Genomic DNA, 26,256 nt, shown 5'->3' on the forward strand with positions numbered 1-26,256 from the left:
AGACGTACAGAAATGTAGGTGAAGTTTATTGTGTGTAAAATTCAGCTGAGCTTTCGTCAATGCTTTTATTCTGTACTTTGCGCTTCACACATCTCTCTCTGCAGCCTTTGCTCTGATAAGCACAAACCACCACCAACAACCACCAACCACCACACACAACCCACAGCAGCTTCTCAGTTGATGTCGTTGACGACCGTAACCATGAGAGTTTTAACTGCTGTCATAAATTCATCACATTTTCCCTGCGATGCAATATGAATAAAGCTGACGACCTGGCAGGAGAGGAGACCAGCAGGACTTCGGTCCTCCAGGACCAGGACCGACTGACACTGAGTGCGAGCTGGAGTCCTCCGTTTGCCGGCACTTTGATGTCAGCGTGTGTAAATTAAATGTTTTGCGTGCATATAAGCAACATATTTATGAATCTCTCTGCCTTTCTATGAGGGATGCACCGATCTGATCGGCGCCGATCCATATCGGCCGATATTCCCATTATCGGTTTTGATCGGCGTTCTCAAAACGGCCGATCAAAACTTGGCCGATCAGATGACGTAACATCTGAGAGAACTATCAGAGACGTTTTAATCGCAGCGCACCGCAACGGAGACGATGGTGTATTTCTGATTGATTTAATGTTATCTTCATTGAAAAAAACAATGCTTTTCTTTGAAAAATAAGGACATTTCTAAGTGATCCCAAACTTTTGAATGGTAGTGTACAAGTAAACAATTCACTGATTTTGTATCTTTATAGATCTTTTCTGAGATTTAGCTTAAATTATGCTAACATTAAAACATTTTTACTGTACCAAGGAAGAGTTTATAAAAATAAGTCAGACTTTTGTATGTTAAAAAAAGTCCTGTATATAGATTTCCACAAGAGTTCCAGGAAATGAATGATGCAGATGTGTTCCATACATATCTGAAATCCCCTACAATAGCAATCAAACAATTCTAATGTATCAATTTGGACATTTTTCAAAGTAAAAGTCCTAAATGTTTAAAGAAATCTGTAATTTCTTTAATGTTTGAGGTGCTTTATATATGTATTTCCTCATAGTCCTCGGCAATAATGCTACACAATAAATAGAATGCTTCAATCGACACCGTGATCGGTATTATCGGATCGGCAGATACTGATTTCAGTGATCGGCACCAAAAAACCTGATCGGTGCATCTCTACTTTCTCTGCACATACTGTCTATAGAGAGGTAAATGTGGAAGAAGGAGTGGGTGTGCAGTGCTGGGGGCCTTCTCACGACAGCAACGTTTATTTATAGCCGATTGAAAATACTGCATCACAGGGAGCTGCAGCACTGGCCCTTGGGGATTGAAGGCGATGCTTTTCATGTATTTTCACAGTGATCTTGGAACACACACACGCACACAGGCACACACGCACACGCACACATGCACCAATCTGGGTAAACATGTTTGATGGTGCATTCACTTGATGTCAGCCCGTCAGGAGAAATAACACGGGATGCGTTCTGATCATCTCTACCTTGAAATCACAGCCAGGGTAATTCTCAACACGAAGCAAGACTGTCAGCATTTGTAAGAAAACCTCAAATTAAGAGCTATTTCAGTCGGATGGTTGTACTTGTAGAACATTCCAATCAGTCCTCACACACACACACACACATGGACACACACACACACACACACAGTGAAACCAACATACCCTGGCATCTGTGACTTTGAACTCTCTGAGGATGTACTGGGGCATGTTGTACTCGGCCATTGGATCCACCACAAAGTACTGGTACCTGGCTGAGCGCTCCGCTGGCCAGTACTGATGGCACTTCTCCTACACAAGAAGGGGGAGGAACAATGTGAAGTTCTTGTATTCGAGGAATCTTTGTCCAAAATATAGACTCCAACATAACGACTTCCTGGTGTACGAGTGCAGGATATTATGCGTATATTATTATTATGCTTGTTTTCTCTTTCTGTCAGTTATTAGTTGTTTTAAGTGACGAAAAGGTCTCCGCTCACAAAAGGAGAGATTAATCTGTGGTTTTGAAATCTTGCCTGATTCATTAACGGTGGCGAGATATTGACATAATTTGTTTGTGTTCCTAACTACAGCGATGATGTGCATGAGGGCTTCTGTTCATAAACTGTGATTATGGACGAGAGGGTGATGAACGCGATGAAATACAGTCAAGTGCTGTCGGAATCACAGGCATGATCACAAAATACAGCTCAGTCAAAGATATTATGTATTTAATCAAACTGATATCAAGATGTATTTTATTAGATTAGATTTTAGATTATACTTTATTCATCCCCAGAGGGAAATTACATGAAGCAGCAGCAAACATTTTTACAAATATACATTACAATAAAATAAAATAGCAGTAACCTTAAATATGTACTTATACTGGTGATGTGCGAATGTGTTATGTGCTGTGGTATTTCTAATTATTTTGTATCCATTATCTATTTATTTTTCTGTCTGTTTTTTGTTGTTCTTTACCCTTTTATTTCTCTTTTCACTTTGTATTGTATCCTTAATGTCCTGTCTTGCTAATTTGTAAAATCAAAATAAATATATATTTTTAAAAATTAAAAAAATAGCAGGGCATATTACATTTACGAATTTAAATATGAATAATAACCTAATTATACCTTTACGGATTTAAGTTTTTTTTGCAGAAAATTAGGTGAGATGATACCACTCTCTCATCTGCTCTTTAAACATGAAGCATGTGCCAGCAGCTGATTGTCTTAGCAATAAAGACTGGAAACCACAGCCTGTTCACAGGAAGTGGACGTAGTCTCAGTGACGTCGCTCAGTGGTTTGAAGGCTCAAGTTCGCCCGTCTTGATTTTTAGGCCTGAGTCATCTTCAACCAGAGAGAATCTAAGACGTTCGTTCTGTCAGGTGACTGATTTCTCATAGAATTATGAGCAACTAGAACGGGCACTCGGTAGAGCGCATACCTTTGCATATCACAAGATCGGGCATTGAATTATGAACATTTTGGCATTAGTTGCATGCCAATTGGATAGAAATTGACCGTGTTATGGTAAAAATAAGATTTTGACCTATCCACGACCTTGACCTTTGACCCGATTGATCCCAAAATCTAATCAAATGGTCCCCGGATAATACCAAATCATCCCACCAAATTTCATGCGATTCAAGAGGATGTTGACCTTTTCATGACCTTGACCTTTGACCCGATCGATCCCAAAATCGAATCAAATAAATGCTCCTCGGATAATAAACAATCATCCCACCAAATTTCATGCGGTTCGGTTTAAAACTTTTTTTGTTATGCGAATAACACGCATACAAATAAATAAATAAATGCCGATCAAAACATAACCTTCCGCATTTTCAATGCGAAGGTAATAAAACAAAAACATACCTTTCCTAAAATGTCGATATTTAAGATTAACTCCTTGATTTTGTTGTGGTGCCTTATGACCCCTCCCCACAAACCCCACATCTTCTTTAAGGTCACTTTTTTGAAACTCAACTCTAAACTTTGAGTTCCTTTTCTACCCCGACATGTTATGTGGTCGTGGTGTTTTCACAAGTGTAGAAATGTGAAGCAGTCAAGCGGGAGGTAAAGTATCATTATGCCTGGAATGCATCCAATTATTGACAAATCTGACCCAGTAGCAGAAGAGTTTGGAACCAGATGTACTTCAGTCATGGTGATAAGAAAGTTAAACTTTAAACCAAAGTTATTGCCCAGAATTCATTAATATTTAAGCAGTGTAACACAATAGTTTAGCTGAACCGAATAACCTCAAAAACATTATACGCATTCCCTCAAAAGTGCTGCACACATTCATATCCAGTTGGTGTTTGTGTATTACCCGTCCCATCTCTCGTAGCTTGGTGAGCATGACGATGATGGTGGAGTTGTGCTCCCACAGCATCCTCCAGAAGTCCTCGGTGGTCTCCGCCAGGGGGCCCTGTGTTGCCAGGTAGGCCTTCTGCTGCCTGAGGACACAACACCACCCAGGGAAGGCAACATTAAAATCAACACAATCTCATGGTGCTGGTATTATACAGCACATCAAAAAGCAATAACCAGAAATGGATTTAGTGATAAAGTGTGCTGTTGTTGTAGAGACGGTTAAACCAACCCACACATGTAATAATAGATACAACTAAAGACATGCGGCAACACTGCTCAAATAGGGAATGAAAAGGGAATGAAAACCCACAAAGGCCTTGAAAGCATTTAGCTTCAAATGCAATGTACTGTTGTCCGTGCACTGCTTGTTCAAATGTCCTCGACCCGAATGACAACAAGAAAAAATCCTACACATGTAATGAACATGGCAAATAAACCCTGCCAACGATTACCATCATTGAGCTGTTTAACCCTCCTGTTACCTTTCGGATCAATTTGACCCCATTCAATGTTTAATGTCGGTGTTCTTTGGGGTCAATTTGACCCCAGGCTGTTTTTCACTGTGTCAAACATATAAGAAATATCAAATTTTTTATATATTTAAAGGGCTATTTAGGTAGTCAACAAACAAACATAAAGTACCTCACACTTAAACTAGGGAAACAATATTAATTCTAATAATTTTCTGGAGGTTTTAATAGCTGGGGTCAAATTGACCCCAATGGTAAAATATGTTAGTAAATGTAAAGGTAACAGGAGGGTTAATATGTATAGATCCTCCTCTTTCCCCTCAGCACCACAGAATAAGAGAGAGATAGAGAGAGAGATAGAGAGAGAGAGCGAGAGCGAGAGCGAGAGAGAGAGAGAGAGAGAGAGAGAGATGCTCACACAACTAGAGATGAGCTCATCCACTGAGCCAAAGCATTGCTGGTGTCCTACGTGACTGGTTCAGTTGAGCAGTTTCTCTGTCAAACAGCAGGTGGCAGCAGCGCACCAATCACAAAAAGAGCTCAACACAAAACACACACATGATCTTACACACACACACACACACACGCGTTTGCTGCACATGTGAGTTTGCATTGAGGTGTGCGTTTAGACCTTGCAGTGTATTCCGACACGCTACCACACACACTGAGCCACGGCTGAACGGCTAATGAAGGGGCTGCAGGGGAGGCACTAATGTGGAACCGGGAGATTAGAATATGCTAAGGGACTCGCCCGCACATATAAAGAAACAACAGATTGGTCGAGAGGAGAGGAGATGGCACACAAGGAGGGGAAGGCAACAGAGTGAGGAATCCAATTATAAAGATGAAAACGGGGGAAAGAGGAATGCTAAATAAAGAGAGGAGGTGAACAAAGTAGAGGGAGAGGATGTGGAGAGGAGATGAAATGAGTGAGCACCGCTCTCTCCAGCTGGTCATCGGAGTGCAAAGTGAGACTAACTTCTGAGGAGGAGAGGAGAGAGGAGAGGAGATTAGAATGTGGGAAAGGGGACTGAGCAGAGGCGGAGGAAAAGGAAGGGCAGAGAAGGAAAGCAAAGCGAAGCAGGGGATGAATGCTACATTTCAAATTGATAGGGTGGCCCTCTAACCTCCCCATAACACAGCCCCTAGACAAACAAAAACTATTCTGACCGCAACACGCAAACGTGACTTCTCTGCACAGAGTGTCCTGACGAGCGTGCTGCCGACCAGCACAAAGCACTCTCTGCATCATCCCACATGACTGCAGCGCTCGAGGACATGGCGTTTCATTTCAACCTCATTACAATGCTCAAACTCCAGCCCGCATCGGAGCACATCCAGGGCTCATCGCTGGAATCAATGGTGCGCCTCTCATTAGCGTAGCATATTATTGGCTTTTCTTGGAGACGCTGGGGTGAAGGGCACTGGAGGCCCCTGTTTAGTTTGTATTTATGGCCAGGTTTTAAAAGTGGCTTAATCACACAGGGCCGCCGGTGCACACAACAGGTCCCCACCCGGATATGTCTGTGTCTGCCATGATGTCGGGATTGAAAATTAAGATGGCGAGAGAGAGAGAGAGAGAGAGAGAGAGAGAGAGAAGAAGGCGGGAGGAGACAGAGTGCGAAAAAGAGGTGCAAAGGATGTTAAGGCGGAGTATAGTGAAAGATGGAAAGGCGTAAAAAAAAAAGGGGGGGGGGGAAGGAACGGAAAAAGAGAGAAAAGCCGAGGACATGGATGAGAAATAAGAAAGGGGAGGGAGGGATGGGGAAACACACTTCATTACACGACTCTCCTGCTGCAATTATGCTATTTACACAGCAACAATAGAGGGTCGGCCTCTGCGGAGCGCCGTCTCATTAACAACAGCACTGGAAAAAGAGGAGGGGGTTGGGGGGGGGGGGTGGTGTCGTCTCCTTCATGGCCCGGTACAAAGCACAACCCCGTATTGACTTAATGGCATTTCAGGCTCTCTAAATCCATCCCCTCGCTGTCCACTTGAACGACAGAAGAGTCGGTTCTGTGTCTCTTCGGTGGCACTTATATAGATATAAAACACAGAGCTGCCTTTTCATCTTCCTCCCTCTAGGAAGCAATTTGGAGTCGGAGCAGACAAGATCATGCAGTAGCTCCAGTATGAAAGTAGGAGTGGCCCAGCAGACGAGAGCCACAGTGACAGAGCCGCGAGTAATTCTCGCAGCTGGATCCTGCCCACTGCGGACTCGTCTTCAGTCCCCTCCCACGCATGCTCATCTAGTCCTGTGGATACGTGCCGAGTTCTAGGACAGTGATGCAAGTTTTGTTGTGCTGGCTGTGTACTCCGGTACATGTAATGACACTATAACTGTTATAGTATAGTCATGTTTTATAGTTATAGTGTTATAGTCTAATTGTGTTTTAGTAATAACAAGGTTATAGCGTTGACTCTCAGATTAAATATAAGGGATTACAGCCCTATCCTAGCAGAAAGTTATTGTAAAATGAACATATTCCGTAATAATTGCTTGCAAGTCCTGCTTACATAATGTCTGCCTTGAAGTTTATGACTCATTACATCAGCAGACAATTGATTTTGCTGATCAATTGATATTTGTGAAACGTGTTTTGAGAGAGGGAGAGAGAGAGAGAGAGAGAAAGAAAGAGTGTTGGAGGACTAATGCATTGCTGGCTTTGATCGTTTCATGGCGTTAGTTAGATAAATATAGATCAATGCAGCCTTGTCCTTTAAAGGTCAAAGCCAGCACTTTAAGCCGACTCGTTGTCATTATATTCAGTTAAAATGTGGCGAGTGAAGTCCTTTGCTGACCTGTAGCCGTCGATGCAGCTGGCGTTGATGTAGTCGGAGCCCTCGACCCCACGGATGGGCTGCAGGCAGACGCGGGTGGACTCAAAAGGCATGATGTTGACCAGGCGGTTCTTGAACTTGTTGCACGGTAAATTGGCGCTGATGAAGCGTGACGTGTGCGCTTTGGAGTTGGCCAGTCTCTGTTTGATAGAAGGTTGGAAGATATCAGACAGGGAGAGAGATGGAGGGAAATCATTCGAGACCTGTGACCTGCAGTAAACAAACAAGGAAGTCTAAAACGCTTCCCTGTCAAGTCTCTATTGAGACTTAGACTTCAAGTTTCCTGTCAAGATAAAAAATAAACGCTGCTTGTAGGTATAACTAAGTGCAGTGGACTTGTCTCGCATCGAGTCCGAGAGCTTGGAGGACTGTGGGCATGGCCGGCTCAGTGCTGGCAATAGACAGAGCACAGATGGACAGCACAGGGGTGTGTATGGACAGTCATGGTACTCTAGGAGAAAGTGTGTGTGTACGTTGTGGCCAGACTGCGCGGGCATGGAGGCTGTGGCCCCCACATACGCCACAATCATTATCTCACTCTTTCATTTTCCGTCGTTGGCAGCAGTGTAGATGCTATTATCGCTTCAAACAGAATGGATCATGGGCATAAGAGGGCTAATGGCTGGGAGGAAAGTGCGTAATAACATCACAGTCGATGGCTATTGACAGAAGGTGTGCGTGTGCGTGTGACTGCGGGTCACCTTGAACGCCAGCTGTGCGTGTTTGGGTGAGGGTCAGTCCGTTTTGTAGTTCTCCGTGTGTGGGTGACTGGTTGTGTTTGTTAGTTAATGTCTGTTGGTTCTGCTCCGCAACATGTTTGTATGTCCTGACGCTACTGTAGCCGAGATGTCGCGGCATGTCAGAGAGAAATTCCTCGGCTTATTTGGCGAATTAATGAATTCAAACCTCTCTGTGATCGCGGCGGTGCAACAGCGACACCTTGAACGGAAGGTCAGAACTCACAACTGCAGCATGAAGCCCCTTTTTCTGTCATTATACAATAGAAGTGCGAGAGCCGTCTGGTGCTTCCAGATGAGGGTGGATTGAAAATGTCTCTAATTTCTGATAATAATGAACAAAAACTCTCTTCCTTTACAGTGTTACAATGTCACCCCTGCCAACTATCCAGTGCCCTATAAATCTGTAAAAGCTGTTTTGAAATGCCTCTTCTTAAGTTAAATGCTTCATTACATTCTGCAGGACTAGATTTGCGCACAGTAAAAAAAACAATCAAATAGTAATAGTGCCTTAAGTAATACTCGTCTGAGGGGTGTGCTTATCAATCACCTTGAACTCCAACTCCATGGCAGTCACCGTCTCGCCGGGCGGGGGCTGGGTGAGCTTCTGGATGTGGGCGTACAGGTTGCGTGCCGGAACCTCGGTGTTGCCGCAGGTGGCGGCCTCCAGCAGCGCTTCGTGGATAAAGATGTACTGGTCCTCGGTCTGGACCATGTAGTTCCTCTGGGCACGCATGCACGTCACGTGGCCGTAGATGTCCACGGACTTCTCGTGCTTCATGCGCTCCAGCATGGCATCGATCACGATGAAGCAGCCGGTCCTGCCCACGCCCGCACTGACGGAGGGAGGACGGATGGAGAACTTTATTTCACAGCTAATTGTCGGTTCACACTGTATAACAAGATACACTGGCAGTACAAACACACGGGTAAACATCTGCAGAGACAACACGAGCACTACGGTTTAGTCCAAAGCACAACAATACTGAGTTGATACATCGCCCCAGAGTTTTTATCGTACGAGATACAAAGGAGCTCTTTATGGCTGGTAATGTTCATGAATGTTCACGTCAATGTGGTTAAAAAAGGTATGGAGATATAAATGCATTGAGAAGGTGTAATGTATGTTCTCTCTAGACAATTTGATCTCCAGATTAGTTTGATGTATACCATTTAGCACAATAATGACAATGTTGCTGCAATTTGTGCACATTTATGATTGTCGATGCATCCTGAGACTTTTCGGCTGCATGCGACATGCAACACAGAATTCCAGGGGAAGGTGATTTCAACATCTCTGTTACATGCTGTGTCCTTGGTGGCGTATTGACACTAATCTTTGATAAGAGAACACAACTGTCTGAGACAATCCTTTTCATCTGTAAGGAACACAAGCCATGCTCAATAAACCAATGTGATGGTGACAATTAGCAGGTCATTTAGTGGAGGCACACGTGCACCGCGGTTGTTTTCCGGTCTCCACCCACCTGCAGTGGACCACCATGGGCCCTGCATCTGACGGATTGCAGGCTTTTACCCTCCGAAGGAAGGCCAGAATGGGGGTGGGGTACTCTGGCACCCCGTGGTCTGGCCACGCCATGAACTGGAACTGTCTCACCTCCCTCTTCTCACTGGAGCCGTTCTGTGGGAGAGTCGGAGGAGTCAGCAACAGCGGAAGGTGGACGTTTGCAAGGACATCCTGACTTATGTGTTGGTGGCTGCTTTTTAAAAGATAAACTCGTCATGCCTGGTTCACACTGTTTTGATGAAAGGGAGCGGAAATTATACAGTTGAAAATTGAAAGCAGAAGTGATTCAAGCAGAAATGGAGCAATGGAGCACATTTTAGGCAAAGGTCTTGAGATAAGAACTTTGGGAACAGCAGGAGGTAAAGTGTATAATTTACATCCATTCAATGGTTTCTCAGAAAAGGTTTCTTTGAATTGTCACAATTACTGATAGAAACCTCACGGGTTGGGGGCTTGCATTAAATTAGGAATAATAATAACGTTAGACATTATAAGAAAGGAATGGAAAAGAACGGGAAGAGGACACATCAGTCACATCATCATAGCACTGATGTATATGAATCAAATGATAAAAACCTTTTAGAGAACAAGATACCACATTTTGGATGTTAAAAAGCAATTAGAGCAGTGCAAGTTTTAATAGCATTAATCTGTCTTCAGAAAAATAAGAAAAAATATATATATTAAAATGTGACCCCAGTAATATAAAAACCAAAACTACTCATAGTTTACATGACGCACCATGAATAACATTTTGTACTTCATTGTACACATTCTAACAGGATGAACTTGCATGTATATCATATATATATATATGATATACATGCAATGAACAACAGCATTTGCTTCTATAATAGAACCGTAACTTCAGAGTGTCTCGCTATGATGAAGACAGTTTGTCTTCTTGGAAAACATATCAAGATATTCATAAACTGAGATTTGTTCAACCACCTTATATTTTAAAGTAATCTGATAGATGCCACCAGCTGTCTTTTTGTATGGTATATGGCTGAGTGCTAACGACAAGGCGGTACTGTACCTTGTAGAGGGCGAAAGTCCGGACGCTGTAAGTGGCCAACTCCACCGTGTCCAGCATGGTGACCTGGATCATTCCATAGGTCTCTGTGCCTCGCGACGGCCAGTACTGGTCACACTTCACCTGGCAGAGCAAGAGAGAGGGCGCACTGTCAGGACGGGACTGCTGCTAACATCCTCCACGAGGCTCGTGAGAGGCTTGTAGGATCACACTGATTAACTCGGAGGGAGCATTAGAGAGGTCAGATCAAAGGCTTCTTCTAGCGTCTAATTAAAAACCCGAATACTCAGAGTCAGCTCCTGTATCTGCTCAAAAGTCCAGTGAAAATTGAGCGCGTTCTTGTGCATCCGTGTGTGTCAGCATTTGAAGTGGGCTTCAAAAGACAATTAAAAAGCCCACTTTGTCTTTTACCGCCCTGTGATCATCTTCAATTGGCTAATTGTCGGGTGGTTTGCGATCCGTTTCATGCTTTTGCCGCTTTTGTGGTGATTGGTCACTGCATTGTGGAGGGACGCAAGGTCCGCCCGACTGGATATGATGCACATGTGCACAGAACTAACTTCACTGTGAATGAGGCTGGAGATCCTTTAAACACTAAGTGGCTTTGCTTCAGTGTGTGTATCTATGAAAAGGACAGTTTGAACTTTACTCCCTCTCTTCGGCCATGATCAATTGGGTTTAGACTGGAAGAAAAAAGGACTCGTTGACCTCTTCTTCATTCAACTTTTACATGAACTCTTCCTTGTGAGATTGCTAACGACTACTGGCTGTCACCAGAATTTAGCTCTGGTTTTTTAAAACAACAATAATAGGGCGTCTATTTTGTGAAAATATGTCCTTAACTACTTCTGAATGGTTGCAATGCATCTGGAGGCGATGAGTCACATCATTATCAAAATACTCTGGTCTTGAGCTTCTGGGCTCAGTTGGTTCTCTGAGTAAATTTTCAATACAAAAATCTTGTTTGGAAAAAAACCTTCATCACAATGTGCTCCACCTAGAATGATAAACTGAAGGCATTTTTTAATCCGTCAGGCGTTCTGCACAATAGCATGAACTAAAAAACTCAAAATTGTACAAGTGTGTGTGTGTGAAGTTTGTCATTTCACAGAATCACAAAACCCCTTTTTACATACAGAAACTGAGCGAACTGTCAGAATTGCAGGGCCAGCGACGTGCTGCTCTTGATTTGGAGAACATTAGAGGAAGAGATTTGGTGCCGCTAAGCTAATCATATTGATACCACAGGACTGAGCTGACATTTGGAAGCACCTTGGCTGTCTCAGCGAGCTGGTACAAATCGACAAACAAAATGCGTTCAAATGCACCCCCCCCCTCACATTTCACCTCCCCTGGTGACATCTCCCATTCAGAGGCAGTGGTCGCCCTCGCAGGAGAAACTCAATTGAGTGATGGGGAACCGCTCGCAGGACAAACATATGGATTAGCAGTCACCGCCGTAATGAATATCTCTGTGCTGTTCGAGGTTGGGTGGCAAATTTTCCCTCACACTCACACACACTCACACAAACACGTCTGCTTTGAACCTCGCTTCTCATATGTTGTCGACTGGCCTTTCGCAGAGGGTACAGACCTCTTATCTCGACACACACACACACACACACACACACACACACACACACACACACACACACACACACACACACACACACACACACACACACACACACACACACACACACACACACACACACACACACACACACACACACACACACAGAGAGAGTAATACCTCTGGTCTCACTTCAGATCCTGACATTTTGGGCTTGTATTAACTGGTAATGATGGTGCTAAAGGAAGCCGAACTGTTCCTGCTGCCGTATCATATGTCAAGCTCCAGCTCTGGTTGGCGTAGACGTCAGTCTGTCTCCGTGGTGGATGTTACTCACTCATCATGTCCAATGACGTGTGTGAGGGAGAATTGGACAAATATAGGATGTGTGTTTATGGAAAAGATATAACAGACGTCCTCAGACGTTCAGTTTTATCTTATTAAATTTATAATTTAATATCAAACCTGCTACAGTTTGTCTGACGCACTCGGCAGTCTCATTTCATTTTTCAGGACGGATTCACATATATATAATTTTCAGCACTGATGCAGAAGAATTTAATCAATTAAATTCACAGTTAGACGTCTCATATTGTATTGTTAAACAGTTATATTTAAATTGTGACAGAGATTAGTGTCACAGACATGCTGCTAATTATAATTAAACTTAAAATGGCACGAACAAAAAGGTTGTAATTGTGATTAATATTCACCATTGTTCAAAGAGTAATTCAACAAAAGCATGGTTTTTGCACCGTTAACACATTCATATATACTGTATATAGAAATAGTAGAAATGTCAGCAATGCAGATGACACCTCTACATGCTCTTTGCAGCGGGTAAGAGTGCAATTAAACACCCTCTTCTGGTTTGTGGATTTGAACTCCGAACCGTTTGATGTTGTTATTCTGAAGGTTTAAAGGCATCCTGACTCAACAATCCACCCATATTGAGGAAAGGCAGGTTTGATTCTCTACGTTTCTTCTCTCTCAGTTCCGTTTGTTTTGGTGTGATGATTTTTTCATCTTGCATGTGCGGCGGTGAGCTTACGATCGAAGCAGGATGAGCATGTTCGTCCATTAGAGAGCTTGGAAAGTGGCGCTCAGATGCACTAAACATATGGAAAGTCATTTGTGAGGATGTGTGTATCCTCTGTTATCTCTCTTATCAAGCATATCACCGTATCAGCAGTGATTCTCCAAGGAACAACTAAATGAGCTCTGCTTCAAAAAGACAGTCACCCCACTATTTGCCTAAATGATTGATTGCATCGATGTGATAAAACCGATGATGGCACGTTTTGAAGGATGGTAAGTAATTTAAGTCTCTACTTGACAAAACGCGAGACTCACTATAGATACAGAGCAATGAACAGAATTACGGTAATGATTTTCAAGCCACCCCTCTAAAGAAATCAATGTCTCAGATTTAGGAAATTAACTTGAATTTACAATCCCTATTACTTCCAGTTCTTAGTCTGGGGACTCTCTTTCATGAGGGCACTGAGTGCCCTCACCAATAAAGGAACCACAGACTGGCAGGGCTCCACATGGATTTAACTCCTCCACGGAATTCATGAGCATGATTTTGTGACGGTAATTAAATAAACCTATCCCAATTTTGAATCTCAAGTTTCCCATGGACATCTTCTTTTTGCTTTTATTAGCTTGAATATTTATAGGAATACACCGGTGTTGTTGGGTGACAATCCTCTTAACTCCAACTTCAGAGTTTTCATTACAGTGGCGAGGCTTTTAAGAGCCACATTCAGAAAGCGCAAACACAAATGAGGCACTCGATGTCTATGAAACCGTGGCATGGTGGTGCAAAAATAAATCTGGAGCAATCACGTATTGAACTCTCTGAGTGGTTTCAAAATAACAAATGAATAAAGTATTTGCATGATTATAAAAACGACACATACATGTTCATATTTTATTTGTATGCACATTGTATGCAAGGTAGCCATGGCAATGCCATCATAAGGGGCAAACAATGTGCAATTTGAATTCACAAACAGATCTAGAAGGACTTGATGGAGAAGTGTTTGGAGATTACTGAAGAGACACAACACGAAGAGATTCAGTCCAACGACAACCAAGAGATCCTTTGAAGTGCTTGTGACTTTGATCAGGCTGACAAATCCTGCTTAAAAGTAAGACCGGGTGTCTATATGCCTTCAGGCTGTGTTGGGTGTAACGTTACGCCCCCAGAGCTACATAAATATGTGCATATGTGTCAGGAAACTCCATTTCTGGCCACAGTTAAAGTTTCAAACCCCGACTGTGTACGTCTGATAGGGTTGACTGTGATGGCCTTAGTCAAGTGTAACGACCCGCTTCATAGAGGCCACCTGTTGGTAGACTTGTTAACTAAGTAGTCGTACAGGCTGGAGTAGCACACAAGTGATTCATAATCTCTGCAAAAAAAAAATGATACTCTGGCTTCTTTATTTACTGGTTTATTGCTCATATTTGTGTGAGGTAGTCATTATTTATGACTTATTATTCATATTTAAATAATTTAAAGCGATTGTGACCATACGTTGTTCATTATAAAACATTATATAATGAATGCGATTAAATCTTTAAGTATGCATGTCAATAAAAAAAAAAATTTCAGAATGAATCATCAGCGATTGTCAGCGTTATATAGTAAATGACATCGTCTCTCCTTACCCGTGACTTTTCCTCCAGTCTGGTCATCATGACGATGGTGTTGGATCTTTGCTCCCACACCATCCTCCAGAAGTCGCTCAGAGTCTCCGGCAGTGGCCCCTGTGTGGCAATGTAGGCATTCTGCTTCCTGTAGCCGTCGATGTAGTTGGAATTGATGTAGTCACTGCCTGGAACGGCTTTAAGAACGACAAGAAGTCAGGATGTAACGGACACATTACACACTGTGGTTTATGTTGTATCTAATAAGCTTGCTCGGAAACAGAGATCAGATTAACAATGGACTCCTTTTCATTAAAACACATGATGAATCACTTGGTATTTTCCAATCTGTACATTATGACCGGGTAAATGTGTTTTGTGGTTAACCAGGTTTCTAAAGCAGCAGCTGCCGGCATACAAAACATCCTTTGTGCTTGTGAAGGAGTTCTCGATCGATGGCGGCCTCTGTCAATGGCTGTCTGAGAGGTCGAGTGGAAACATGAGCCCTTACCGTCAACAGAGGTGAGCACCACTCTGGAGTGGTCATAGGCAATGACGTTTGCATAGCGATTCTTTGGCTTGTTGACCTCCATGTTGGAGTTCTCCCAGGTAAACTGCTGGCCTGGATCAATGGACTGTGAATGAGGGCAGGAAAGAAAAGAAACAGAAGACAGAGAGACGGAGGGAGAGAGATAGAGAGAGGGGACAGAGATACACAAGGAGAAGGAAAGGAAAGGAAATAGAAGCACAAAATTAGGCTCTTCAGTGTTAAATGGATAAAATGGAGCAAGACAGGAGGGTACGGGAAAGGGCTGAATTACCCCACTGTCACCAAACCATTGACAACAAAGCATTTAAATGGAACATAAACCAACATCCATCGTGGAGCGCTACAGGCGAGTGATTTCATACCGTGGAGGAGATTGTGCATATTCAAGCTATCGGTTGACAAAGCGCCATGTGGCTGGCTCCACTGCATCTGCTGATGCTGCATTAATATGACAATTTGGATGACATGTGATGCCTTACATGCTAATGAAGCAGACATATACAGGCAACCGTTTTGGCGATTTATATTTACAACCGCAACAACAACAAACCCATCGTCCATGGATTGAGCCAACAGAGCAAACACATTCCTCCTGCTTCTGAACCCGACACGATGACCGTGGTAATGTTTAGCTGGACTCAGTAAAAGTTATGCTGAAGCTTGCTGGCAACCACAACCACTCATCCTCTCCCTTTAGGACGGTCCTATTGAATTACCTCATTCTGAGAAGTCACATGCATGACTTGTTACGGGAACCATGATTCTTCCCATCCTCCCTCTTTCTGTCTTTGCTCATCTTCTGTTTCTGTTGCTCTTTCCTATCTTGTATTTGTGTTTCACCCTCGCCCTTTTATCCTCTCCATTTCTAACCCTTCCCTGCTCACGTCATTTGCCTCTTGGGCTAAGACGACAACAGACTGCATACATATTGATCTGGGGAGATATGTGACGACCTTCCATCCCATAGCTCATCACAGAGTGTCTTGTTTTGCCGAATCGATCCGCTGAAACCATGTCCAGACCTTTCGCCTCGCAAATCCAGGAGGAGTCGACACCTTTGAAATTCCTGGACTTACTTAACATGGCTGTCGCGCTAATTTAAGTAATAGGGGTTATGTGGTGTCAAAACATGACATCTTGAACCTAATAATTACTAATATTGGATAATGGATCAAATAAAGGGCACAAGGTGAGACCTGGTGAGTGTGGAGATGAGGATCCAGGGCCACAAAGTGATGTCCTGCTGTATAGCCTCATAAGCTACACAGGAGGCAGGTGTGGCTGGACTTACTATAACAATAAAAATACATGGAATTTAATTTGTAAATTGTACACATTTCTCTACTATGGCAACAGTAAGGTTCTAGCTCTCCCATTGTTTTCCTATGGAGTAAAGTGGCACCTATATCGGTTAAAATATATTAAAGTTATATACAACCTATTTTAAATTCAATGTTTCTTTCCAGAGATAGCTGTGTATGTGTTATTTGCTTCTGTAAAAAATGTGGAGCGCTCATATGCAACAACGTTACCACTATAGCTCCAAATTGCTCAGTAGAGTCATGTGGGTCGAGGCCTATTGCTGCTGATGATCTCAGCATTGCCAATTTCTCTGTTCATGCCCACCATTACGAAAAGAAAGATTTAATTGGCAGTCAAAACACGTCATATCCATTTGAGAGCTCAGTGAACACAGCAGGCACACAAGATTGATGACAACCAGCAAACAAGTTCGGTAGAGATGGTAGACAGAGGTGAGACGCAAACGCCGGAGGTATTCTCGCTGACACACAGGAAATGCTTTCAGATAAACAGAATGATGACATGATGGCAGCAGCGTAATAATGCTTCCTGGGATGAGAAAGGACTGTCAGGGGGAGCTGCAGCATGCCTGATTGTCAAATTCTGCTCATTACCCAGTGTGCTCATTGCTCAGTGAGATGTGGACTGGCGTTGGTGGAAAAGTGTCAGGCTGCCTCAAACATCCGGGAAAGAGAGCGGTGAAGCTTCGACATATTCTGAGCCTTGGGGTGAGGAGCAACGGGAACAGTTGGCGAACGCGACTGTGACAAAGCGCCGTGAGCTCCGCCACAGCTTCTCTGCTGGCACAGAGATCGTCGGCCATCTGCCGGGCCATGGAGGGGGTCTTCCCTGGCTTGGGATGACTGGTGCTGAGAGGAATTGGGGCCGGGCTGGTTGCCTGCAGTCATACAAGCCACTTCCCTGGCTTCCTTTACACTAACTCAACAGGCCGGGAGGGTGATGTGCTGGAGAGGCACTGAGCAACATAGGAAAGATTTTTTACCAATGCCTAATTATCTCCCCAGTTAGCTGTTAATTTCATGGTGAATAATATATATATTTATATATAAATATATATATATATATTTTAAATACATGTATACCATATTATGTATGTATTTTGTCAAGCAGTGCAATGGCTCCTGCTTACAGATTTCATTTCAAACACCTGGCACTACAGCACTTGTAAAGGGTAGGATTGTTGACATGCTATTGTATTAGAATGCATTCATCTCAGTAGAGAGTGCTCAAATTAAGAACATGGTGTGTTAATGTAAGCATCATATGGTTGTAATTGTTTTTGTTTGCCACTGGGTAGATTATAGAGGACATGGACCCACACAACTGCCCCTCTTAGGCACACACACACACACACACACACACACACACACACACACTTACTGTAAATATTGTGTTGTTTGTTTTGTTTTGTAGTGTGTGTGTTTGTTGCCTTGTCACATGCCTTTCATTGCCTTTCATTTCACTGCACACCCTGTGTGTGTATGTGACAAATAAAACATCTTGAATCTTGAATCTTGAATGTAGGTGTATCTCAGGGTATTTCTCAGTAAACATTGTCCTGGGCAGATAACAGGACAGTTAAACAAGTGTGGGCTTGTGGTGATGAGGGGATCACATAACGTTTTAGGTGAAAAAAAGAGAAGCCAAATGGATCCTTTGTTGTGGGGAATTGAGCTGAATTGAGGACAATCAGGACAAATAGATAAAAGAAATTTCTTGTGTTTCTGTATTCAAGGAAGCTTTCTCTATTCATCTGGCCTTGCTTCATCCCCAAACCAACTATGTGCCACTTTAAATGCAAATTCACTCCCTTTTTTTTTATGGAAGAACACTGACAAGAGATTATCTCCTCACCAAGTTGCATTGGGGAGACCAGACCGCCTGCAAAATAACATTCTTCGGGGAAAACCTCAAGATGCACACAGATTGCTGAAGCAACTCGCCACCTGCTAGTTTTGTGAAAAAGCATCTTGCGGCGTTCAACGTAAGTGTTGGTTTCCTGGTGGGATTGGTAATAGAGTTGTAAAAATGACTGAAGAATCTGTGTGAAATAAGTCGTCCATAATCCTTTTAGAATACATGCGTACGGTATCAAAGAGAAACTTCCTCTCAGACACGACATGTACAAGCTTGAGAGAGGGACACACTGATAGGTGCATGGCTCTAACCTCGTACTCCTGGGAGAAGCGGAGGCCGTCGTTGGCCTTCAGTCGCTCCATGTGGTCAGCCATTTCCGTGACTGGAATGGGCGGGTGCTCCTTCATTCCTGCGAGAGGAAGAGGAGGAAGAGGAAGAGAGGGGAAAAAAAACAAAAGAAAAGAGTGAGATCCAGCCGGTCCTACATCAAACATACACATGGACTTAGACAAACATTGCTTGGACCACAGGGTGAGTGACGCTGCCAGTGGGACCATGAGGTGGCTGTGAAAAGGTGAGGAGAGTGCACTTTGTTCAACAATGCATGAAGAGAGCGAGGGGAGAGAGAGAGAGGAAAGATAGAGAGAAAGCAAAAGTTAAAACAAGCTGGTGACATTTGGTGATATCGTCATGCTAAGTGAGGAGGACAGAGGTGGGGCTGGTGATGCACATGAGTGACTGGGTGAGCATGCTCCTGGAGGGAAGCAGGAGGCAGACATCGCTCTGAGGTGGGATCAGAGCAAGAACCCACAAGTCTCTACAAATCAGTCACACTGTCACTTCCAAGAGAACAAAAAAAAACTGACTGTTCACCAACTCATTTCTTTGAAAATCTCTTTCCTTACAATAGACTACCTTTCGGGCCCGGCCTGGAGCGCTTTGGATTAATTTCAACCAACCCCTCCCGCCGCTCTCTAGATTTCTCATCGCAGAGTTATTGGATGATTTATTGCTAATCTACCGACACAAATTACCCCTGTTTCTCTGAACTTGGCTTAAACGGATTGCTGGGAACTCGCCTCATGTGTTAAAAGTTAACTGTATGTGACGCATGACAAGACTCTAAAGTTATACACGGAGCGTCATTAACCTTAAACATTTCCTCTGTAGTCAAACTCTTAAAAAAGGTATACATATTAACATTAGTGCCTTTGGCTGAGCGCATCTGTAAGGTCATTAGTCATGCTTTCAGATGAATGACTACTGCATGCTAATTGTTGCTGTATTGCTAATGGCTGGTAACTATGGCTACTGCACGAGATGAGACCTGAACAATTACACTAATTTAATACTATCGCACCAAGAGACCTATGAGCTCATTAACATCAGTGTGTATTTGTTTGTGCGTGTCCACCCAGGTCTTTTACAACCACGTTGTTGGGTAAATGGAGAGTGAAGCCATCGTTAACGAGGCTAATGCAAAGCAAGAGTAACTGTCCACACGGCTCAGCTGTCCATGACACTATCGAGTCCTCTGACTCCGCACCAAAATGGTCTTGCGGGAGGTTAGGAACCAAAGAGGACATCGCTGCATCCTTGGAGCGCCGGAGGCTACAAGCTTGTGGGCTTGTGATGTCTGTCAGGATTGCAACGGGGGGGGGATGGGATCAGGAGCGAGTGAGAGGGGAAGAGAGACTGCATGTGTGGGAAATACACAGTAGGTGAGAGAGCAGACTAACTTGGAGTGTTGGGGCAGTGATGAGAGCTGGGACCTGTGGAGAGAGGAGAGTGAAGGAGGGAGGAAGAAGAACACTCAATCAATGGGGAAGGCTCAGGATCAGACTAGGGCCAAACAGTATCTGCAAATAACCCTTCAAGCTGGGTGCAGTGTGCAGATGGTGGCGTTTGCTCTGTCAGAACAATTCAAGTCGTGTAGTTTAGGCTGTTAAACACAAGTGCATACAACACCTAGAAAACACTCCCCTGTGACTGCTCAGTCTGAACTGCTACACCGAGGACAGGGCACCACATGCTCAGGAAATCTTGTGTGTGAGTGAACTTGTATTGGGATGGGAATCAACTTTCTTTTGTAAAAAAAAAGTTATTACTGATCACGTGAAGTGGGAGTTTTCATAATACGACAGGTTGTAAACAACTTTGGACAGATGTTTGGAGTCTTAATTTGGAGGTAAATGAAAAGTGAGATCACCTGAATTGTTGGTGATATCCCGTCATTGCACATTAAAATACCTCTCTGTAAATGGCACAACGTGCTTTATCTGAGGTGTCAAACACAAGGGCTCTCAGTTGGTAGTTGCAAATACTATCTGAACCAGGTCTGCTGAGGGTAGTTTCAATAGAAGTACACGCCTGCTGCTTGAGTGCCAAAAGGTGCCGTCGAAGTCCGTCTCACAAACCAACATGCTGGAGACATGAGCGGCAATCGGCTAGACCGCTTCACAACAATCAGAATCAGAGCAGGAATGTTCACCTTCTGTGGGCGAATCAAAGCAAGACAGAGCTAGAGGACAGAGGAAAGGACTGCTCAATATTCGCTCAGCTCAACCTTGGGAGTCTCACACGTTTTCACGAGCTCGATGCAGCCATGGTGATTTTTTGATAATCATCGCTCTTGAAGTAAAACAGCGAGGTGGAAAGGGAGAAAAACACAAGGAGAGACGTTTTGATGAAGAGAGATAAAGAGAGAGAGAGCGAGAGAGAGAGAGATTACCCTCCAAGTAAAAAAAGAAAAGAGGTAGAGTGGGAGGACGGGAGAATAGGGCTCATTCAGAGCGGCAGCGCTGCTTAATTCCTCTGCTGGGGTTCAAAGGAGCTGTGTGTGTGTGTATCTGTGTGTACGGCAAATGGGATCTTTAATAACCCGTGAGAAGGGACACACACACACACACAGGAAAAACACAGAAACGAGCACAAGCGCGCGTGCACCGGGTTTGACATTTTCTCTCAGCTCCATTGTTCCCTCCGCCTGGCTCACCTTGACATCAGAGGCAGCGAGACTCATTACCAGCTAGGGGGAATGAAAGGAGTTTGTGGAGGGAGGAGGAGCGAGGACCGGGGGAGGAAGGAGGAGATCAGGGAGAAAAAGGAAGGAGGCTGGCACCCTGACAACCCCCCCCCCCCACCAACTCCCACTCTACTGTGTGTGGATGGAATGTGAATTCACTCGGCCAGAGGATGGTGAGCATGATTTGTTTTTACAGACCATTTTTTGTGTTTTTTTGAGAGCTGATCTGATTTAAAGCCTCAGGATCAATAACAACATAAGTAAGACACATTCATTTCATATGGCAACATATGTGCCACAGGGCAAGAGACCCATCAAAAGAGCAGGAAGGCTTTTATTGCAGAAGTATTGGCTGGAAAAATTAAAATCATTCCAAAATGCAATATCTACCAGAAGAAATATATATTTTTTAAATCCACAATATTAAGAAATTAAAGTCCCCTTGCAATATTTTCTTTCAGCGTCAAAGTTTGAGGAATTTCAGGGAGGATTTTTCAAAGCTCTTTCAAATCCTCTATCACAAAGGCAGAACACTTTTTTTTCCAAACCCTTTGTGAAAGAAACATTGACTGAATCTCCACACCTGATTAAACATCACACACTTAGTACTGTCATTCATACAGTATATAATAAACAACGTTAATGTGAAGATACAAGTCGTGATTCAATTCAAGTCTTTGAATCTTTATCTTTAGATGTTAATTTGAGGGCAGTTACTGAGGGAAAGCTGAAGAAAGACCGTCGCTTATTACCTGGGGTCTGGTAGTTGAGTCTTCTCATCTCCACGGGGTCAGAGGAGTTGGCCAGCAGGGAGTCTTTCACCCCACCTGAGTGGTCATCTTTGGGTAGGGGAGACGCCCGCTTCCTGAGGTGGTAAAAACAAACAGGATGTGTCAACCACATTATACCAACACCACCTCCATGCTTACTGCAGGTGGAAATGACAAGATGATTAAGAATGACGTAGAAGTTTCCTCTATATGTTTAACAACAAAGGACTGAAGGAAACACTTATTGCCAATGTGTGGCACCCTTGATGAGGTTAATGGCATAGTTAATGGTTCTCAAAACTAGTTCTGAGGACCAGCAGTTCAAGAGACACGAGGCACTCGGGCATAATACCCCCATTAGTTTGCCAACTGGATTTTAATGCGTTTGAAGAAAAGCTATTATTTTCCTGGAGTGGGTGAGGCTGGGTGTGTTTGCTGCTGGATAGGTGACAGCTGCTGTGTGGCAATATGTACATGAGCTTGTGTTTGAGTGCAGCAACGATTTGAATGTGTGATTTCTGCTGCTGTGTGTGTGTGCTAACAGCACATTGTATTTACTGGCTTTCCAGATTGATAGGAAAACAGGCGGATGCTGTAATTAGCGCATCAGCTGGGTGGCACAACACTGGGTAATTAGACCAGTTCTGCAGCACCTGCACTGCCAGACATGGCCTAGCGGAGTCTAGGATAGCGCAAAAAAAACAGCACCGCACAGCTTGTCCTGGCTCAGCTCAGTCGACCGTGGCTTAGTCCATCAGGCGGAGAGAGGAACAGAAAACGCAGCCTGCCTGTATTCTAATGTTCAGACAGCCGGCATCTGTTGACATACACACGCAAACAGGCGCACAGATGTATGCTTTCCCACCTCTCTTTTACAACACACACACACACACACACACACACACACACACACACACACACACACACACACACACACACACACACACACACACACACAGACAGCTGCAGAGCCACAAGCCTTCTGACTGCAAATGGAAATGGACGGAAGCATCAGGGCGCCCTGTGGAAATTTCACATCTCATTGCACTCCATTTGTAAGTGGAGAGCCCGGGTTTTAGGCAGGAGCAGGGCCTTCTGTTGAAGCCAGGCGTGGAGGGAAGACATAAAGCTGCTGGTGCACAGTCTTAACCCGGTCCACCTCGGCCGCTGGGGCCCGGGCCCCACCGCCACCTGGTATCTTATGCTATGGGGGCTTAAGCTAATGCTAGCAGCGTGACGGCTAATCTATGACGAGCATCTTTTCCTCTCCGGCCAGGAGCTGAGCCAGACCGTATCCGGTTTTCCCAGACACCACTGCTGGGCGGGGGTGGAAGAGTTGAGCATCTGCAAATCTGTTCTCCACATCCCTCATCTCTCCCTCGGACCAAATCAGATGCCAATCTGCATCACGCTTTGGTTCTGGGCTAAAGTAAACATGGCAGAAACGTCAATGGGGGTTATTCATCTTAGACTAAAAGTGAGAGTTAAGACGAGTGAGAATGTAAGTGCACTCACACACTCACACTCTCACTAACACACACCCACACGGAGCGAGTGTGCGTGCAGTACAGGGTGCGCTTAATGAGGGTAGAACAGGGCCCTTTGTTAAGTCTCTTGCCGTGAAGAAGCAGGGAGCTGAAAGTGGAGGAATGGGTCTCGGTGGAAAATGTCAGCTTAAAAGATGGGAACATTTTCTTTTTTTCTCAGCAGTTTCCCCATCTGGCATTTCCTTCACAATGGCCCATTCAGCAGCAGGTGATGCCTGGGCATATTCAGATGAGGCCACTCCTGACACTCGCTGGATAATGAAACACAGCACGGAGACAAACCAGGGCAGACAGGCTGATCTGAGGAGGGACACTGACACTAGACGTGGAGCATGCGCCGGCACACGGACGTGACCTGGGGGTTCCTTCGACCCCAGTTCTGAAGGGCGGCAGAGTCAGCTGCTTCTCATGTCATGTAAAACAGAACAAATCAGATTAAATGTGTTTTCTTTATTTCTGTTTGAGTGGATTTCTTTGTGTAATGCCAGAGCTGAGAGGAAGCTGACCCTGCAGCCCTAAACAGCTGATGTATACACCACCAATTTCACAACACAAATGAAGGGGGCTTGGGTGGTGAAAGATGAGGTTTGGTCTTCTGTGACAGTGACAGTACCCACCTTTCCTGTTTGCTGCTTTCATAGAGAGCGAAAAGAGAGAGGGGGATATTAATAGGTATTTGCTATCAATATAGATATTCTTTCATCTAACCTCTACTATTTTCTGAGAACTAGTTCTTCCAAAAATGTATAAGAAAGCACAGCGTAAAAAGTTCTCTTAACACTCACGGGAGACTTTCGAGAATAACCTCGTCATTGTTCACTGCTCCTATTGGTCTTGGCAAATATGCAGGTGGCAATAACAACCCGAGCTAGAGTGTGATTATTCCACATTTACTGCCATTCCACAGTGAAAAGGCCACACAGCCACCTCCCCACAGTCCCTCCTGTCGATATGTGTCTACATGGAGAAAGAGCTTCCAGACAGAGGATGTGCTACTCAGCAGTGAGCTGTCTCAGGGCCTATTATTAGCCAGTTCCTTTGTAAGTCTGGCAGAGATGGCGGCCACACAGCAGTCTGCAAGGCAGTGGATGGCAGGTTGGAGAAAAGGTGCTGCATGATGTGAAATGGAGAATCTGTAATGGAGCTATCAGGAGGAGATAGGGAGGTTGGCATCAATCAGTCAAACAATTAATATCCATTTGGAGGGTATTTTTAAAAGGTGTATAAACCATGTTTTTCCTTTTATCTTCTCTGTTGTTTAAGACTAAATCCCCCAAAGACTAGGGACGGGCATTGTAAATTAGCAGCAGCTAAAATTGCTGATACATGGTTGTGCAATTCTCTACGTCAGTAGTCCTCAAACTCTGGGGCACGCCCCTCTAGTGGGGCGCAGTGGTATTACAGGTGGGGCACAGTAGGAAATGCAGAAAGACCTTGATTGAGCGCTAGGATACTGTGAAGGACATTTTCCTGTATTCTAATGTTTTAAATAAATACAATTACGAAATTATGAAAAATAACCATCACTGAACTTAACCCAAAGATATTAAATTTGCAGATATATAAAAAAGTAGAAGAGTAACCAATGCCCCCAGTTTAGTAGTAGTGTCGTAGTGTATTATATATTTGATGAATTAAACTAATCAACTCCATCATCATCCATGCATCCGTACCTACCGGGCCACTTATTGCCTTGCGTGTATCCACAAAGTGCTGCACAGTGGCAGCTGAAGGGCTTATAAGAGATATTGACGGAGCTTTTAGTTAAGCCTTCTGTTTTTTATTTGAAATGTCCAATGATGTTGACCAAAACACATTTCTCACTCATAACTAAGTGTTTTTGACAGCCAAGCTGTGCTTTTCATTAGGGAGGCAATGTCAGCTGCCATTTCAACTGACACTTCACATAGTGCTGTTAAAAAACGACCAACTGGGCCAAAAGCTTTTGGGGAGAAATGAGGATTTTCTGAAAGACAAATCAATCTGCCATCGGTTCCTATCCCGTCACACTGTATATTTCGATGAGGAAATTGAATGTTACAGTTTGGAGTGTGAGCAGCATGGTGCAAGGGGCAGAGGGGAGCATGTCTCATTACCATTCCTGATGCAACCAAAAGAAACCTACAACCACAAGTGTCCCTGCAGGATAACCTGACACAGACACCGTGGAGAGCGACGGAGAGCAGCCTCTTACTTCTTAAAGAGCAGGATGGCGATGACGATGATGATGATGAGGACCACAGCCAGCACTGGGCCCATAACCCACAACATTTCGGGTTGCTCCATCCCCTGAGACATCGTTGTTGTGACCTGGATTGGGTCCGAGTAGGGACTGGCGGAGAATGTCATCTGTAAGGGAAAAGAAAAAGAGAAAGTACAGGTGCATGAGAGTCGAGTCACTTCAGAGCTACACGATGCATGCAAGGATTACATGTAAGGGGGGATGACCATGTTAGAAAAG

General features: G+C 44.0%; 1 protein-coding gene across 13 annotated transcripts in view; it reads right to left on the reverse strand.

Moving 5' to 3' along the window:
- Positions 1-26,256, reverse strand: part of LOC130198577 (receptor-type tyrosine-protein phosphatase F) — a 157,131-nt gene that overhangs the window by 3,674 nt on the left and 127,201 nt on the right. For 7 of the 13 annotated variants that reach the window (XM_056421785.1, XM_056421786.1, XM_056421793.1 and 4 more), the window contains 13 exons: positions 25,990-26,144; positions 24,413-24,427; positions 22,231-22,343; positions 20,193-20,225; positions 18,765-18,862; positions 15,235-15,358; positions 14,745-14,920; positions 10,496-10,615; positions 9,416-9,570; positions 8,479-8,764; positions 7,153-7,331; positions 3,836-3,962; positions 1,684-1,809 (listed from right to left, as the gene is read on the reverse strand). In XM_056421785.1, coding sequence (XP_056277760.1) covers positions 1,684-1,809; positions 3,836-3,962; positions 7,153-7,331; positions 8,479-8,764; positions 9,416-9,570; positions 10,496-10,615; positions 14,745-14,920; positions 15,235-15,358; positions 18,765-18,862; positions 20,193-20,225; positions 22,231-22,343; positions 24,413-24,427; positions 25,990-26,144 — 1,707 coding nt within the window. The remainder of the gene's footprint in view (positions 1-1,683; positions 1,810-3,835; positions 3,963-7,152; positions 7,332-8,478; positions 8,765-9,415; positions 9,571-10,495; positions 10,616-14,744; positions 14,921-15,234; positions 15,359-18,764; positions 18,863-20,192; positions 20,226-22,230; positions 22,344-24,412; positions 24,428-25,989; positions 26,145-26,256) is intronic. The other 6 variants (XM_056421796.1, XM_056421795.1, XM_056421791.1 and 3 more) reach the window with 3 other exon arrangements.

This window comes from Pseudoliparis swirei, chromosome 8, assembly GCF_029220125.1.
Source record: "Pseudoliparis swirei isolate HS2019 ecotype Mariana Trench chromosome 8, NWPU_hadal_v1, whole genome shotgun sequence".
NCBI lineage: Eukaryota > Metazoa > Chordata > Actinopteri > Perciformes > Liparidae > Pseudoliparis > Pseudoliparis swirei.